This window comes from Musa acuminata, chromosome BXJ1-6 (assembly GCF_036884655.1).
Source record: "Musa acuminata AAA Group cultivar baxijiao chromosome BXJ1-6, Cavendish_Baxijiao_AAA, whole genome shotgun sequence".
Taxonomy (NCBI): Eukaryota; Viridiplantae; Streptophyta; class Magnoliopsida; order Zingiberales; family Musaceae; genus Musa; species Musa acuminata.
In genome coordinates, this window is record NC_088332.1 from 38,348,728 (window position 1) to 38,362,407 (window position 13,680).

At 41.9% G+C, this 13,680-nt stretch overlaps 2 protein-coding genes across 2 annotated transcripts; one reads left to right on the plus strand and one right to left on the minus strand.

Moving 5' to 3' along the window:
• Positions 1-1,597: 1,597 nt before the first annotated feature.
• Positions 1,598-13,377, minus strand: LOC135676850 (uncharacterized). The gene is made up of 8 exons (XM_065188497.1): positions 13,319-13,377; positions 12,863-12,976; positions 8,624-8,681; positions 7,897-8,053; positions 7,702-7,788; positions 7,065-7,197; positions 5,856-6,660; positions 1,598-5,292 (listed from the first exon to the last, which is right to left on the minus strand). Exons 2-5 carry the CDS (start codon positions 12,932-12,934, stop codon positions 7,740-7,742), a joined length of 336 nt encoding a protein of 111 aa, XP_065044569.1. The 5' UTR covers positions 12,935-12,976; positions 13,319-13,377; the 3' UTR covers positions 1,598-5,292; positions 5,856-6,660; positions 7,065-7,197; positions 7,702-7,739.
• Positions 3,070-6,579, plus strand: LOC135676849 (protein kinase STUNTED-like). Its single transcript, XM_065188496.1, has 11 exons — positions 3,070-3,262; positions 3,334-3,434; positions 3,522-3,643; positions 3,715-3,839; positions 3,936-4,607; positions 4,690-4,938; positions 5,019-5,188; positions 5,278-5,357; positions 5,437-5,584; positions 5,867-6,016; positions 6,105-6,579. The coding sequence occupies exons 1-11, from the start codon at positions 3,070-3,072 to the stop codon at positions 6,360-6,362; spliced, it is 2,268 nt and encodes a 755-aa protein (XP_065044568.1). The 3' UTR covers positions 6,363-6,579.
• Positions 13,378-13,680: the final 303 nt, after the last annotated feature.

Genomic DNA, 13,680 nt, shown 5'->3' on the forward strand with positions numbered 1-13,680 from the left:
TTTGTTTATGTCTAGAATAATCCATATATTTTTAAAATATAGTATATAAGTCATTTCTTTACAAAAGTTATAACCTACTTACATGTTATGCTGAATCACAATAAATTATTTAATATAATAATATATATAATTTAAATTTAAAAAATATCTATCTTAATGAGGAAGAAGAAACGATTGAAACCATAACGACGGATGAAGGTAGAGAGACAGAAGTAGGAGAGGCCGGAGATGAAGGTAAATGATAGCTTGACCACCACGTCATAAGCGCGACAAATGAGGGCGCAAGAGATGACGAAGTGAGAGACAGTGGGGACAAAGACTCTCAAAAAGAGGAAGAGGGATCAAAAGACCATTGCATGCCTAGTGTCAAACTGGTCGACGCACATCCACTTGAGATAAGACCGAAAGCTCATGAGCTTATCATTAGCGCGAGAGAGGATGCGTGCATAGGATGCCCTACTAGGCAGCATTGACTTAGTGCTATTGCTAGTGGTTGCTTCTATGACAATGTCTTCTATCGCCATTGATAATAGTCTCATTTTTTTATTTAAATTATATGTGTTATCATATTAATGATTTATTTTGAATCAGCATGTCATGTAAACAGATTATAATATCTATTAATTTAAACTTGATAGGAGAGGCTTATATGATATATTTTTAAAAATGTAAGGATTATTTTAGATATGAGCAAAATCATAAGTGCTTAAGTGGTCAATGACCAAAATCGCAAATGCTAAAATAGATTTTTTCACTTAAATTATATATATTATTATATTAATAATTTATTAAGAGTTAGCGTGCTAGTAAGCAGACTCTAATGTCTGTTAACTTAAATTTGACGGGAGGAGTTTATATGTTACGTTTTTAAAAATATATGAATTATTTTAGACACGAGTAAACCACGAGTTTAAGTGATCCACGATCAAAACCACAAGGGCTAAAATGAATCTTAACTCTAAAAATAATATTATTAATAAGTGTTAGAATCTCATATACATAATAATATTAATTAAAAATAATAACATCATTTTTTACTAATAAAATAATAAATATCAATATTTTTCTTGAGATATCTGAATTAATAAGTGTATTATTGCATAAGTGATATATCTCAAATTTGAGTTTCTGAGCGTTGTAATGTAATAAAATTTACACTAATGTATTTATAAGACTTTGATTTTGGTAGGGAGAAATCTCTCGCTAAACTCAAATGCTTTATCAGATCATCGTGCAATCTAAGGCTCGCATTTTTCATTTACTCTTTATAAAAAGATAAATATAAAAATACTAATTTTAAATGTACATGCATTGCTCAGAAAAATATCCCTTTTTTTTTTTAACCTTACAGTAGAATGATATGCTAATAGAGTATGTAATATGTACTTTTGTCTTACTCATTAACGTCATATATATATATATATATATTATTTTGAAGTATTTTTTTCTTGAACATATTATTTCGTGAACAATTAAATTATAAAGACATCGTATTAGTTTCAGTATAATAATTATCAATTGCCTATATATATATATATATATATATATATATATATATATATATATATATATATATATATATATACTTTACGAAGTATGAAATCATAATGACATAAGAATAAATAGACCGCATAAAATTATGTACATTCTGTCATTGCGCGCATATGGTCACTTCGGACTGCGGACAAATGACCATTTACGTGCCATAGAAAGTGACAACCCGAGCACTTAATTCTGTTCAATGCACTCCGAGAATCCAATTAATTGCCCCCCAAATGTCATCCTCTGCAGCACATGCAATGCCTCAATCTTTGATGGACATCTCCTCCCGGTGACATCAAGGAAAGGCATGTTCCCAGTAACATGGGTCGCTTGCGGCACCGCCCACATGCTCACGAAGGCTTTCGTTTCGGCACGGCATATTAACAAACAGTTGGCGTGCTGCTGGTCTCTGTCTCTGTCACGTATGGGTGGCCGCCACGCCACCCGGTTCCTTTTCTGCCCCGCCTTTGGTGCGGGAGGTCGATGTCACCGGGGTCACATGATGGAGCGGCGTCGAGGGGAGACTGGAGGAAGGCGTAGGCCCGACTCTCACGTGAACAGGCGTGGGATTCGGCGGAGAAGCCAACGGGGGCGGAGATCGAGGCCTAGCCAGGGAAGAAGACTTGGCGGAAAACAAGGGCTGCTCCTTGCGGCCGCGGCGCTCATCATTGCACTTCCCGAGGCAACTCAATCCAATGGAAGACGACAACTTGACACATCTCATGTTTCATTATTGTGAGGAATATTGAATCGAAGCGCGGGGTGGAAATTTAAAGCACTTGGCGTCACTCTTCCTCGACCTCCTCTCTCTCTGTCTCTCTCTCTCTCTGCAAGAAAGGCCATAGCTTTCAGATGTCAGGGAGGTGTCTCTTACGCTTTCCGGGTCGCTCAGAGCCGTCTGATTCCAGACGGGTCAACTACGATGAAATAGAAAGCCAGCATAGCAGCCACGCCACACAATATCTTAACATCAAAACGAGATCCAAGTTGCGGTGAATCCCCAAGTTTACGTAGTGATGTGACCATGCATTTGTATTATATATTGCTTGAAGCATATCGCACTGCACTGCTTTCGAGCAATGACGGACTGTATTCTTCTTTTCTTATTCTTGAAGACCGAAGAGAGTTTATTATTTTAATTAAAATGCACAGGAAAATAAGCTTATTGCTAAACTCGAAATCCTATCCTGTCCTGTCCAATTACTGCAGAGCGATCACATCTAAATCGGGGATGATCACACGAGTGAACGGACGGGATGAGAGAACAGATGCTTCACTTAGAATTAGGCTTGGATGCGATCGAACCAAAAATATGGTATATCTATTCACGCAGCGCATCCCTCCCGTCCCTACCTTCCCCCCTCGCCGTACGAGCCCACCCGAGATCTCTCAGACCTTGCGAAGCAGAGCAAGTCCTCGATGCAGCTCAATCGCTGACAACAGGAAAGCAGATCAGAAAACAGGGTGACAAGGTAAGAGAGGTGGAGATCGAGGAGGAAGAGAAGAAGAAGAAGGGCCACCTCGGTGATGCAGGAAAGAGGAGGAAGAGAGTTGCAGGAGAAGAAGAAGGAGAACGAAGATGAGGGAGGAGGGAAGACGGTGTTGGTGGGCATCAAGATGGACGCCGACAGCCGTGAGCTACTCACCTGGTCCCTCGTGAAGATCGCCGACGCCGGCGATCGCGTCTTCGCCCTCCACGTCCTCCCCTCCACCCCTTCCGGTACCACTCCCTGCTCCGATTGGTTCTCTTCATGGCTTCTCCTGCTCCTTCTGACCACCTCACTGCTGTAGACTCGTCGGATGCGTCCCTCGGCTGCTCTTCCCTGCTGTCCATCGTCAAAGCGTTCGAAGCCATGCTCGCCGTCTACGAGGGATTCTGCAACCTGAAACAGGTCGCCTTCTGCTGCTCCTTCTCACGATCGATCCTTTCTCTGGTGCATCTTCTTCCTGATGAATCACATCGTGACGGTGCTAGATAGGTTGATTTGAAGATGAAGATAGCCCGAGGCTCCTCCATCCGCAAGGTCTTGGTCAGCGAGGCCATCGCCTACGGAGCCAGCAACCTGGTTGTGGGCGTAGCCAAGAACAGTCACGGCATCGGGTAATCTGCCTCTTTGTTCTGCTCCTCCCATTTGTTTCATCCTCGTTTACACACGCAATCGATTCGGTTAGGTACTCATCTACCTCGATCGCGAAGTACTGTGCGAGGAATCTGCCTCGAGCTTGCTCGGTGTTCGCGGTGAGCAACGGCAAGACTCTCTTCAAACGAGAAGCCCTGCCGGCTTCTCAGTCCTCAGGTTGGTTCGATTCTCGAAACAATCGGGTGGGCTGTGCTCAATTTTGTGTTGATCTCCCGATGAAGTTAAATCAAATTGCGTTTCCATCGATTACAGCCCAAAACAGAGCCAAGAATGCGGCGGCTGTGGTGTCTGCAGGCCAACAAGCCTTGACCAGAAGCTACACAAAGCTCCTGAACAGAAGACCTGTGAAGTCGGCAGTGGCGAAGGGGCAACGACCAGGAACAACAGCCAAAACTTCGAGTTCGTCGCCTCGATGCTTGTCTAATCTAAAGAGAAGCAAATCAGATTGCGACAATCATATCAGGAAAGACAGGGGTTCTCTTCAGAGAAATCAATCCGTGGCCTCGGTTCCTGCAAAGAAACCTGAGGCTCCTGCCAGTCGCATTTGTCTTCTCTCTGCGGACTCGTCGGAAGCGAGACCCGGTTGGCCACTTCTCAGAAAAGCCATGCTATCCAACAGGCGAACTGCTTCAGCTGATGGATCGTCGGTGGTTCAGTGGGCGATGCGGCTGCCGAGCCGGTTCTCAGCGACTTGCGCAGTTCATCCTGACCACCGGCCTGTGAATTCTGATGCAAGAGCCTATCACAGACGCGATGCAGAAAGCGGCGCAGTAGTTCCTGCAGAAGACACTTCTTCGCCTCTCCTTCACAAGGAAGAACACAAGATTCCAAAGGAACTGGAACATCTTCGTGAGAAGTACTCATCGATTTGCAGATTGTTCAGCTACAAGGAACTCGGTCGCATGACGTCCGACTTCTCACCAGGTTCAGTTCCACCCTTCTTTGGTCATCTCTCTGTTAATGTTGTCATCCTTTGATCTGATTGCTGATATAACACACACTACAGAGCAACTGATAGGTAAGGGAGGCAGCAGCCGTGTTTACAAGGGCTGTCTTCCTGATGGCAAGGAATTGGCAGTGAAGATTCTGAAGCACTCTGAAGATGTAATGAATGAATTCATATCAGAAATTGAGATCATCACAGCCTTGCATCACAAGAACATCATTTCGCTGTTTGGATTCTGCTTCGAGAACAAAGACCTTGTGTTGGTCTATGATTTCCTGTCAAGAGGCAGCTTAGAGGACAACCTTCATGGTAGGTTTACATCCATTACCAGTTCAATTTGCAGGGTCTTGCCACTGTGTCTTGAACTCGGAATCATTGATCGATGTCAGGTGAGAGTTCCAACAAGCATACTTTGAGTTGGGCTGAGAGGTTCAAGGTGGCAGCGGGCACTGCCGAGGCACTGGATTACCTGCACGGTGGTGCCGGCAATATGCAGCCCGTGATCCACCGAGATGTGAAGTCCTCCAACATCCTCCTTTCTGAAGACTTCGAACCGCAGGTATCCTGCTCTTCTATGTTTCAATCCCATATTGAGATATGTATGGGTGATTGATCACAGTGTTGTTTTGTTGTCTCACCATCCTGCAGTTGGCTGATTTCGGCCTGGCGAAATGGGCATCAGCTTCAGCATCACAACTGATATGCAATGATGTTGCAGGAACATTTGGGTTAGTCATGGATGAAGAATTCTCATGAGATTTCTTTAGGCATCTGATCATCTAACAAGTAGGAACTGTTTGTGTGCAGGTATTTGGCTCCAGAATACTTCATGTATGGAAAAGTCAACGAAAAGATCGATGTCTATGCGTTTGGGGTGGTGCTTCTTGAGCTCATTTCAGGAAGGAAGCCTGTCACCACAGGGTGCTCCAAGGGCCCGGAGAGCTTGGTTATGCGGGTATGTCCTCTAATCTTTAAGCGTTCATGGATTTAACTAGCTTTGTCCGAGTTGTGTGGCATCCAATACATGAACCATAGGAGGGTCTTACAATGTAGTGAATTGGAGATGTCTCACATTCTATCTTCTACAAAATCCTATGGCTCCATTCATACCAGCGCTAACGGACTGGATGCCGTTAGTTCTAGGATGGGTGACCCCTCAAACGTTCTTGTGTTGCACCCATTCTAAGTATAAAGACCTTATAGAAACATAAACAAGAATATGGTACCTTGATTGCAGGCAACACGAATTCTTCAAGCTGGAGAAGTCAAGGAGCTTGTGGATCCATGTTTAGGAACTTGCTATGACAAAGCTGAGTTGGAGCGGATGATGCTTGCTGCTTCCCTTTGCATCAAACGAGCCCCTCGTTCTCGACCCCAAATAGCACTTGTAAGACCTCCTCATGATCTGGTTTTACCGATCGAGACATCTTGTGCTTATGCTGCAACAACAGGGATTCAAATGCTGTTTGACTCAGGTGTCGAAGCTGCTGCAAGGTGACAATGATGATGTGCTGCGGTGGGCGAGATCACAGGTCAGCACTTCAGAGGAGTTGGAGGGATTGGACGATGAAGCAGCCGTGTTCCAAAGCAACAGCAACATCCAGTCTCATATTAATCTTGCGCTGCAGGATATAGACGATGAATCGATGTCGATCAGCAGCACAGAGCGACTGAACATGTCCTGGGAGGAGTATCTACAGGGGAGATGGAGTCGCTCCTCGAGCTTTGATTGACTGTCTGGTTGATGATTGATCCCATTCTATCCTCTAATTTGATGTTCTTGTTGGATTATAGGAAAAGGGATTGGATGAGAGGTGATATACGTACCCTCCTCCTCCCATGTGTAATGTTCTGAATGGACCAGCTGCTTTCCTCAACCAAAGGATGAGGAACACATACACAGTGTTCAGGGCTTACAGGGGTGAATCTTCGAACTTTCTTTTGAACTCACGATTTGTGTCTGAAGAAGAGAATTAAACATACTGCATCAGTTCATCCTTCATCTGGGGTGAATGTTTCGTTGATGGATCCCTGGTTATACAAAAGATATTTAATGAGAGAATAGACTACAAAACCTTATATCAAAACTACAATACGAGTAGCAGCTTGAACAAACGTTACAAAGAATGTGTGAGGTAGAGGTGCTACATTGCACAACTCAAACTCATGCTGTTTATGAGACTTGGATGAAACAATCTGATGATCGACTGGAAACCCAAATCATCAAAAGCATGTAACTTGGATGAAACAACATCTTCAAATCTCCAATACAATACATGGCAAAAGATCATACATTTAGCAGAGCTGCAGAATAACAATGCTAATTGCAACCACTCAACTGGAGTCAATAAGATACTGCCCCTCAGAGACATCTTGAAGCAACTGGAGTCCAAATCAGAAAGCAATCTGCTAGCAATCACCAAGTAACGACTTACCTGTTGGTTTGAACAAAGTTCCCCACATGAGCAGGTTCTTCTGAGACATTCTTCATTAAGCATCCAATTCAAATACTGATCACTGCAGCCCAAACTGGCATCAGAAGGACGCTTACGGTGGCAAAACCATTGTCTATTCAGAAATAACAAGTGAAAACTAATGTCAAGAGAAAAAGAATCAAGAAAAACTGGGATGAGCATCTAAAAGAATAGAAGAACCAGGATCATGTGATGTAGCTAGACAGCATAAGAACTCAAAAAGAAAAATAAAAAGAATATGATTAAGAGTGTTGACTGCAGAATTCATTGACATTGTCATCCATTCTAGCTCTATTTCACTTGGACATTCTACTATGAAAGCTCAAGGTTAAGTAAAGATAACATATTTAAAGCCTGCTCGTTGCCAAAAGCAGGGTCTGGTATTCTGGTTTAAGTGTTGACATAAAATATGCAAAGAAACTCTCAAACATTCCACAAAATGATGTTTCTAGTTGCACAACTATCATGCAAAGAACTATAATTTTTCTTTTTTCCACTGAAGCATCGTTGCAACATGATTTTTTATCAACAGACAGGTAGCAAGCAATGAACGAATAGTAAACAACATAGTTCTACAGAAAACAAATGGTAATATCACCTGAAACCTCATCAATTGTCTGACTTTTCCAATTGCGATTAAGATACAAGTTGGACTCGATATGTGTCCAAGGGGCTGGCTGTGCAGCTGCAAATTTAGCAAGGACATGCACCCAAAAAATTGTTACGTACAATCCAAGGACATGATTTGGTGATTCACATTATATGAGAGCAAATGGGCTCAGAACTCCTTTACCAGCTAATTTCGAATTTGCAGTCCAGCAGAATTTGGTTTAGGTACATCATCACAAGAAGCATCTGAGATCTCCAATTCAGCATTGATCTCTGAGTTTGTCTTCTCTTGTGGTATTGAGCAGTCACCAAATGCCTTGTCTGTATTGTCCTTACAAGTCCTTAAAATAGAGCAGAATAAAAATATATTAAAGGCATGCTTGGGAGATGTAAAAGACACTAATCAGAACCAAATACACATCAAAGAATGCAAAGAGTTCACAACAAAAGTAAGCTTCTAAGCTATCACTTTTTATTTATATTGCAGTAAGCAAATAAACCATGGACTAAGTCATGAATTTGCAATGTACTCAGAGAACCATGTTCTTGTCCATGTAAAGTGAAATCATGTATAAAAAAAATGACTAGAGAGCACTCATGGAGATCACATGCTTGTCCCCTAGACATCAATCCGTAAGTTACTAAAACACATGCAGTGAACATTAAAGCTTGTAATTAATCCTTGTGACAATCTAAATAGCTGGCAACTTATCCATCACATAGACATTTCATGCAAAAGCTTTTCTAAACGAGTTTAGAGAGGATAAAACATTATGTTTTATATAAATACATATATGAAAATGATGTCTGAAATCTTTTATCATCTACGGTTGGTTTCCTCAATAATATCTGCAAATGCAGTTGGTATGCAACGCCACTTATGATAGTCATCACAAAGAACCCATGCTCACCTTTGTGGTAAAGATTGACCTTCCAAATCCACAAATACCTTAGGTTCCAGCGCATTACCTACAGGTACCATAACGAGCTTGAAAAAACTGTTTTGTCCAGCAATTACTGCATGTGTAGAGGCTAAGATCATAAGGGAGTTGCATGTGATACAATATCAAACAAATATTCACGTACTTGAGGCTAAGAAAAAGAATCACTTGAATTTTATAATATTTTTGTTCACTTGATTCAGTTAATGCTGACTTACAAGACCTCCCTGGAGAACCTCCACATGCTTCCTGACCAGAATGAAGCCACTTGTGTTTTTCCTTCTTTCTGCACTATTCTGACTTTTGTGTGGTGTGGTTCTTTTGACCACAAGATTTCAGTCTCTGGTGTCTGGCAGAACCAGTTGGACTCGATTTATCTTTACCCACCATACCAACCCTTGTTTTGAAATTTATAGAAAGTTTATGCCCTTTAGTTTTATCAGTCGTCAATGATCCACACTCTTCTGGTTGTATATTGTCAATATCCTGCTCGGTCAATGCCCAGGTTTCCAGACCAAGATCTGCTTTCCCAGAATTTTCACTGGAGTCCAACTCTGCCATTCCAAATATGGTAGACTTGCCAGGAAAGGCCTTACTTTTATATCCTTTTCTGCTGGACTTTCTCTGGGAGTCTGAACACAAGACTCTTTTCCTAAAAGCCATTAGGTCTCTGCCTAACACACTTCAAAGGCTCCATAGTTGCGTTCTGAATCTCCGAATCATGCAACTTATCCTTCACTTCATGTTCTGATGAGGCATATGATTTTTGGCTGGCCTTACAATTTTTCCTAGCTTTCCTAGTGTTCTTGTTATCAGTTTGCAGCTGCAGTAAATTTAGGATGAAGCAGATTCAGGACTTATAATAGCTTCAGAGTCATGTGAAAATTTAGCATGCATGTCACCTAAAACAGTCATTTCAGGAACAGTTGTACTCTGAGTCAATCTAGAATACTGGATTGTCAAACTGCCAGCCTCAACAGGACTGACAACAACATCAACAACTGGATTATATACATCAGAATCGGGTGATGATTCTGGATCAAGCGAACGCCTGTCAGTGACTGTTTTCACAAAGGTTTTAGAACCGACACAAGATGAGACCCCAGGGTACTCGTCCAGCATGTTCTCAGAAGATGCATCTTGTGTTATTGATAGTTAAGGTATGCCTCTTCGGGCTTCTATTCTATACACGATATGAGAGATCAATCTTACTTGACTTTGGTTTCAACCTGACACTACTCTACTACTTACAATACCTTCACTACTACCTATAAGGATAGAACTACTAGCTACAGGAATCAATACAAGAAAATAAATACTGGAACTCGAAACTTGGAGAAATAAGGCCACTCGGAAGAATAAAATCAGATAAAGAAGAAAGACTTACCGCCACTCCCGGTCTAAGTATGCTGCTCATAACTTCCATTTTGATACTTATAAATTAAATCCCTATGTGTTAGTTAAGCCAACAACTCATGTAGAACAGTCTCACTACCTAAAATAGAACTAAGCCTTACTTTACTGTCTCTAAAACTATGTACGCTAACCACTAGAAAGAATGCAATGACAACTGGAATGGATAGAATTGAACCAGTACTAGTTAAGATCGAATCACTGTTGACAAGAACGGAACTGACAAAAGAAAGACTAAAAGTACCAATCCACAGAGTAGAATTAGGGTAGCGAGGCTTGACTACTATTTAGAAGAATGAGTTGATGCATCAGTGAACTCAACTAGAAACTATAGTACAATAACTTTCCGCATCCTCATCACCTTGCTGTCCATCCCGTTGAAGAGACTTCTCACTGGAAGTGGGCACACATGTCAATGGTTTGCAATCAATTTCACCAGACTTACTCAGCAGGGCAACTCAAATTGGCCAGGGCATCATTACCAAGTTCTATAGAATGATGTGAATCAACCACATTAGTAAACTTTGGATGCAGACATTTGATTCTTTAGGTGCATGGAATGAGATGAGAAAGAACATTGAGTATCTGGTGATCTCGTATTCCTGTCTCCATGAACCATTTGTGTTTGCCTTCTAGCTCTACAACACTGACTCATCTTCAAAATTTTCTGAATCTGAGCACGATGAAAATCGGATGCTGCAGGCTCATTATTTTCCTTGAAATGCATTACTAAGCTGCCAGTTTCCCCCAAGCAGATTCCCATGTCATTCTGTCAAAGCAGCTTCTTTTCCTTCTGACTTTATTCATCTTATCAGTAATGTTTGAAAATGAAGTCATGACATCAGCTGCCTTATTATATTTACTCACACTATTCCTTTTTCTGGCTAAGCAATTAGGCCTCGTATCAATTTGATTATTCCTTGAGGCAGCAGCACGCTTTGGATTGGTTCGTCTTAAGACAATCAAAGGAACAGAACTTGAATCGGCAATTCCTCCATCACTCACCTGAGCACAAGAATCCTTTACATTGCTACAGCAAGTAGACACTGCACTAACAATATTTGTGAATTTTCTCTCGCAATCTGTTGTCAGCAAGGGGTCAGAAGCATGATCCACTGCAGCTCTAAATAAGGCAGATGATTGCAGATAGGAAGATCCTTCCACTGAGAAGCATGACATGACTTCCTTGAGTGAACCTCCACTTAGCCCTCTTGGTATGCATGATATCTGGGAACCATCTCTAACAACAGCCTGTTCACATGAGGGTTAATTTTTCTCTGAATGATCACAAACACCACCTTTCCGACATCTCATACAACTTGGAGTTAGCCGCTTACCATTTTCTGAATCAAATGGCTTATGTTTTTCACGATTGTCATTGTTTAAGCAAAGGATTGTATCTTTGCAAGCACTACTATCCATTTTCTCTAAATTTGAGAGGAGTGCATTATCAAAATTTTCTTCCACCAATGTTCTTTCACAACACATAGAAGAACCCAAGGACTTTTCAGGAAGAGAAGAGTATGACACATCCACTTCTTTGGTGGTTTGCTCATCAGTACTTATCAAGAGACAATTGGCAGTCAATTCAGAAGAAACAAGAGGGACACTCTCACATCTGTTGCAAACCTTATATTCATAAAAATGTCAATTAGCATCTCCAACTTCTATTACAGTATGAATCCACAACTTGTTGACAACAGTGATGGGATGTAATTTCATCTGCTCTTCTTCATCAGCCATCTTGCAACACAGGATAAAATGTTTGTCTTCTAAGCCAAAATGCCTACTTTTTTCGATGGTCCCAACAGAGCCCTTGCACATTTCCTCAGCCTCCTCCCTCTAGTAAAAGAAGTACCATTCCCATCAAGATGTAAACAAGTTTTTTCCAAAAATTGTCTAGCCCCTAACCCAGCATCCTCAACCCCCTTCGTCTCCCGGTTATTAGAAGTATCACATCATTATGAGAACAAGTTGCCTCCAAAAATTCTCTAGCACAGGTCCCTGCATCCTCAAACGCAGTCACTTCATCTTCAGCCATATCTGGTGTCTTAAAAAATGGTTCTTTCTGTAGGACAACGTGTCCAATCTCTTCCTGAGCAAGCACAAACTTGTCACAGCCTTTATCAACTGCCTTCATATTCGAAAGCTTTATTTCCAGAGTCAGCAAAAGTACCAATGTGGTAACACGATTTACAGAGAGGCAAGGCCACCTGCTCAATTATCCCAAAACCCACGCAAGTAACACTGGAATCTTCAGCTCCAACTGCCTTTGAGTTCTCAGTACAGATTCTTTGTTCCGGGGCAACATGATTACTCTCTCTCTCAGCATCAACAAAGTCCCCATTTTCTTCCTCCATTTCCTTTGTCTCCTTCACCAATACTTCATGCTAACTATCAACGTCCAAAAAAGAGTTGCTGTCATCGCAAGGACAAGAGACCCTACTAACATTTTCTAATCCCTGATCACCTGCATCAGCATCACCATCTACTAACATGCTGCCCTCGACACTGGAATTTTCTGCTGCAATTTCCTATGAATTCTCAACTGAGACTCTTGGTTCTAAGACAAGATCATGACTATCTTTGGCAGCTACAACGACCCCTCGAGAGACTTTCCCCACTTCCCTAATCCCAACCAATACTTCATGCTCGTTTCCAACATCCAAAAAAGAGCTACTATCACATCACAGGAACAAGAACCTCCGCTCACCATTTCCAAAGTCTTACTGCCTGCACCGGCATTGCCATCTATAAACACGCATCCTCACCATCAACAATTACATATCGACTCACCTCAAGAATTCCTTCATCAATTCCTCCAGGTAGTCCATGCATGTCATCTGGATCGCCGTAGCACCCCCTCATCCCCACACCATACCCAGATAACTTGACAGGTACTCCAGCACCCTGAAACAGGGAAGAAAAAAAATAGAAAGAAAACGGCCAATGCATCATCTCACAAAACCAAATCTTTTTCCGCAAATTCATACAAAAATAAACGAATCCAACAAAACCCCCACGAAAACGTAAACCAAAACAACCGCCCAAAAAATCCAAGAAAATTAAAAACCCTAATCGTAGCAACAGCAGCAAACAACCCGACAGGCTTCAGAAAGCAATCCAATCATCATCGTTAAAAGACCAAAAAAACAAGAAAAAAACAAAATTAACGCAAGAAAGGAAAATGGCGGCGGAGCGCCGCCGCTTCGACGCCCGAAGCGGACGAGAGAAGGAGTAGATTGAGCTCACGATCTCTTCTTCGTCGGCGTTGAAGAGACATCTTCTTCTCTCTTTCGGTTGGTGAATAAAAGCACGAAAAACAGGTGGGAACACGATACCTCCTCCAGTTGCCCAGAGTCTTACCTGCTCGAGCAAAAACAGGGGCCCCACTGCGGATCCCACCGGGGCTTAGCGTTTTCCGCCAATGATTCGTCCCCACGTTAGGCGTGTAATCACTATATTCGTTCTCTCGGTCTTTTTGGAACGGAAAGGGGGTAAAAGTTATTTAATATTTTTTAATAAAATTTAAAAAGATGACGTGGCGTTGGATGAGTAACGATGACATTAAATTACGTGCCTAAATTATATGGGGACAAATCGACACGTTTATA

What these genes read in the sequence shown, in the direction of transcription:
- LOC135676849 (XM_065188496.1), top strand. Translation starts at nt 3,070, where the DNA reads ATGCAGGAAAGAGGAGGAAGAGAGTTGCAGGAGAAGAAGAAGGAGAAC. An exon ending in CTTAGAGGACAACCTTCATG is followed by an intron (nt 4,939 to 5,018) that starts GTAGGTTTACAT and finishes GATCGATGTCAG; the next exon opens with GTGAGAGTTCCAACAAGCAT. An exon ending in CTGAAGACTTCGAACCGCAG is followed by an intron (nt 5,189 to 5,277) that starts GTATCCTGCTCT and finishes ACCATCCTGCAG; the next exon opens with TTGGCTGATTTCGGCCTGGC.
- LOC135676850 (XM_065188497.1), bottom strand. Translation starts at nt 12,934, where the DNA reads ATGAGGGGGTGCTACGGCGATCCAGATGACATGCATGGACTACCTGGA. An exon ending in TTGATGAAGGAATTCTTGAG is followed by an intron (nt 8,682 to 12,862) that starts GTGAGTCGATAT and finishes TGGTACCTGTAG; the next exon opens with GTAATGCGCTGGAACCTAAG. An exon ending in TGCAAATTCGAAATTAGCTG is followed by an intron (nt 7,789 to 7,896) that starts GTAAAGGAGTTC and finishes CTAAATTTGCAG; the next exon opens with CTGCACAGCCAGCCCCTTGG.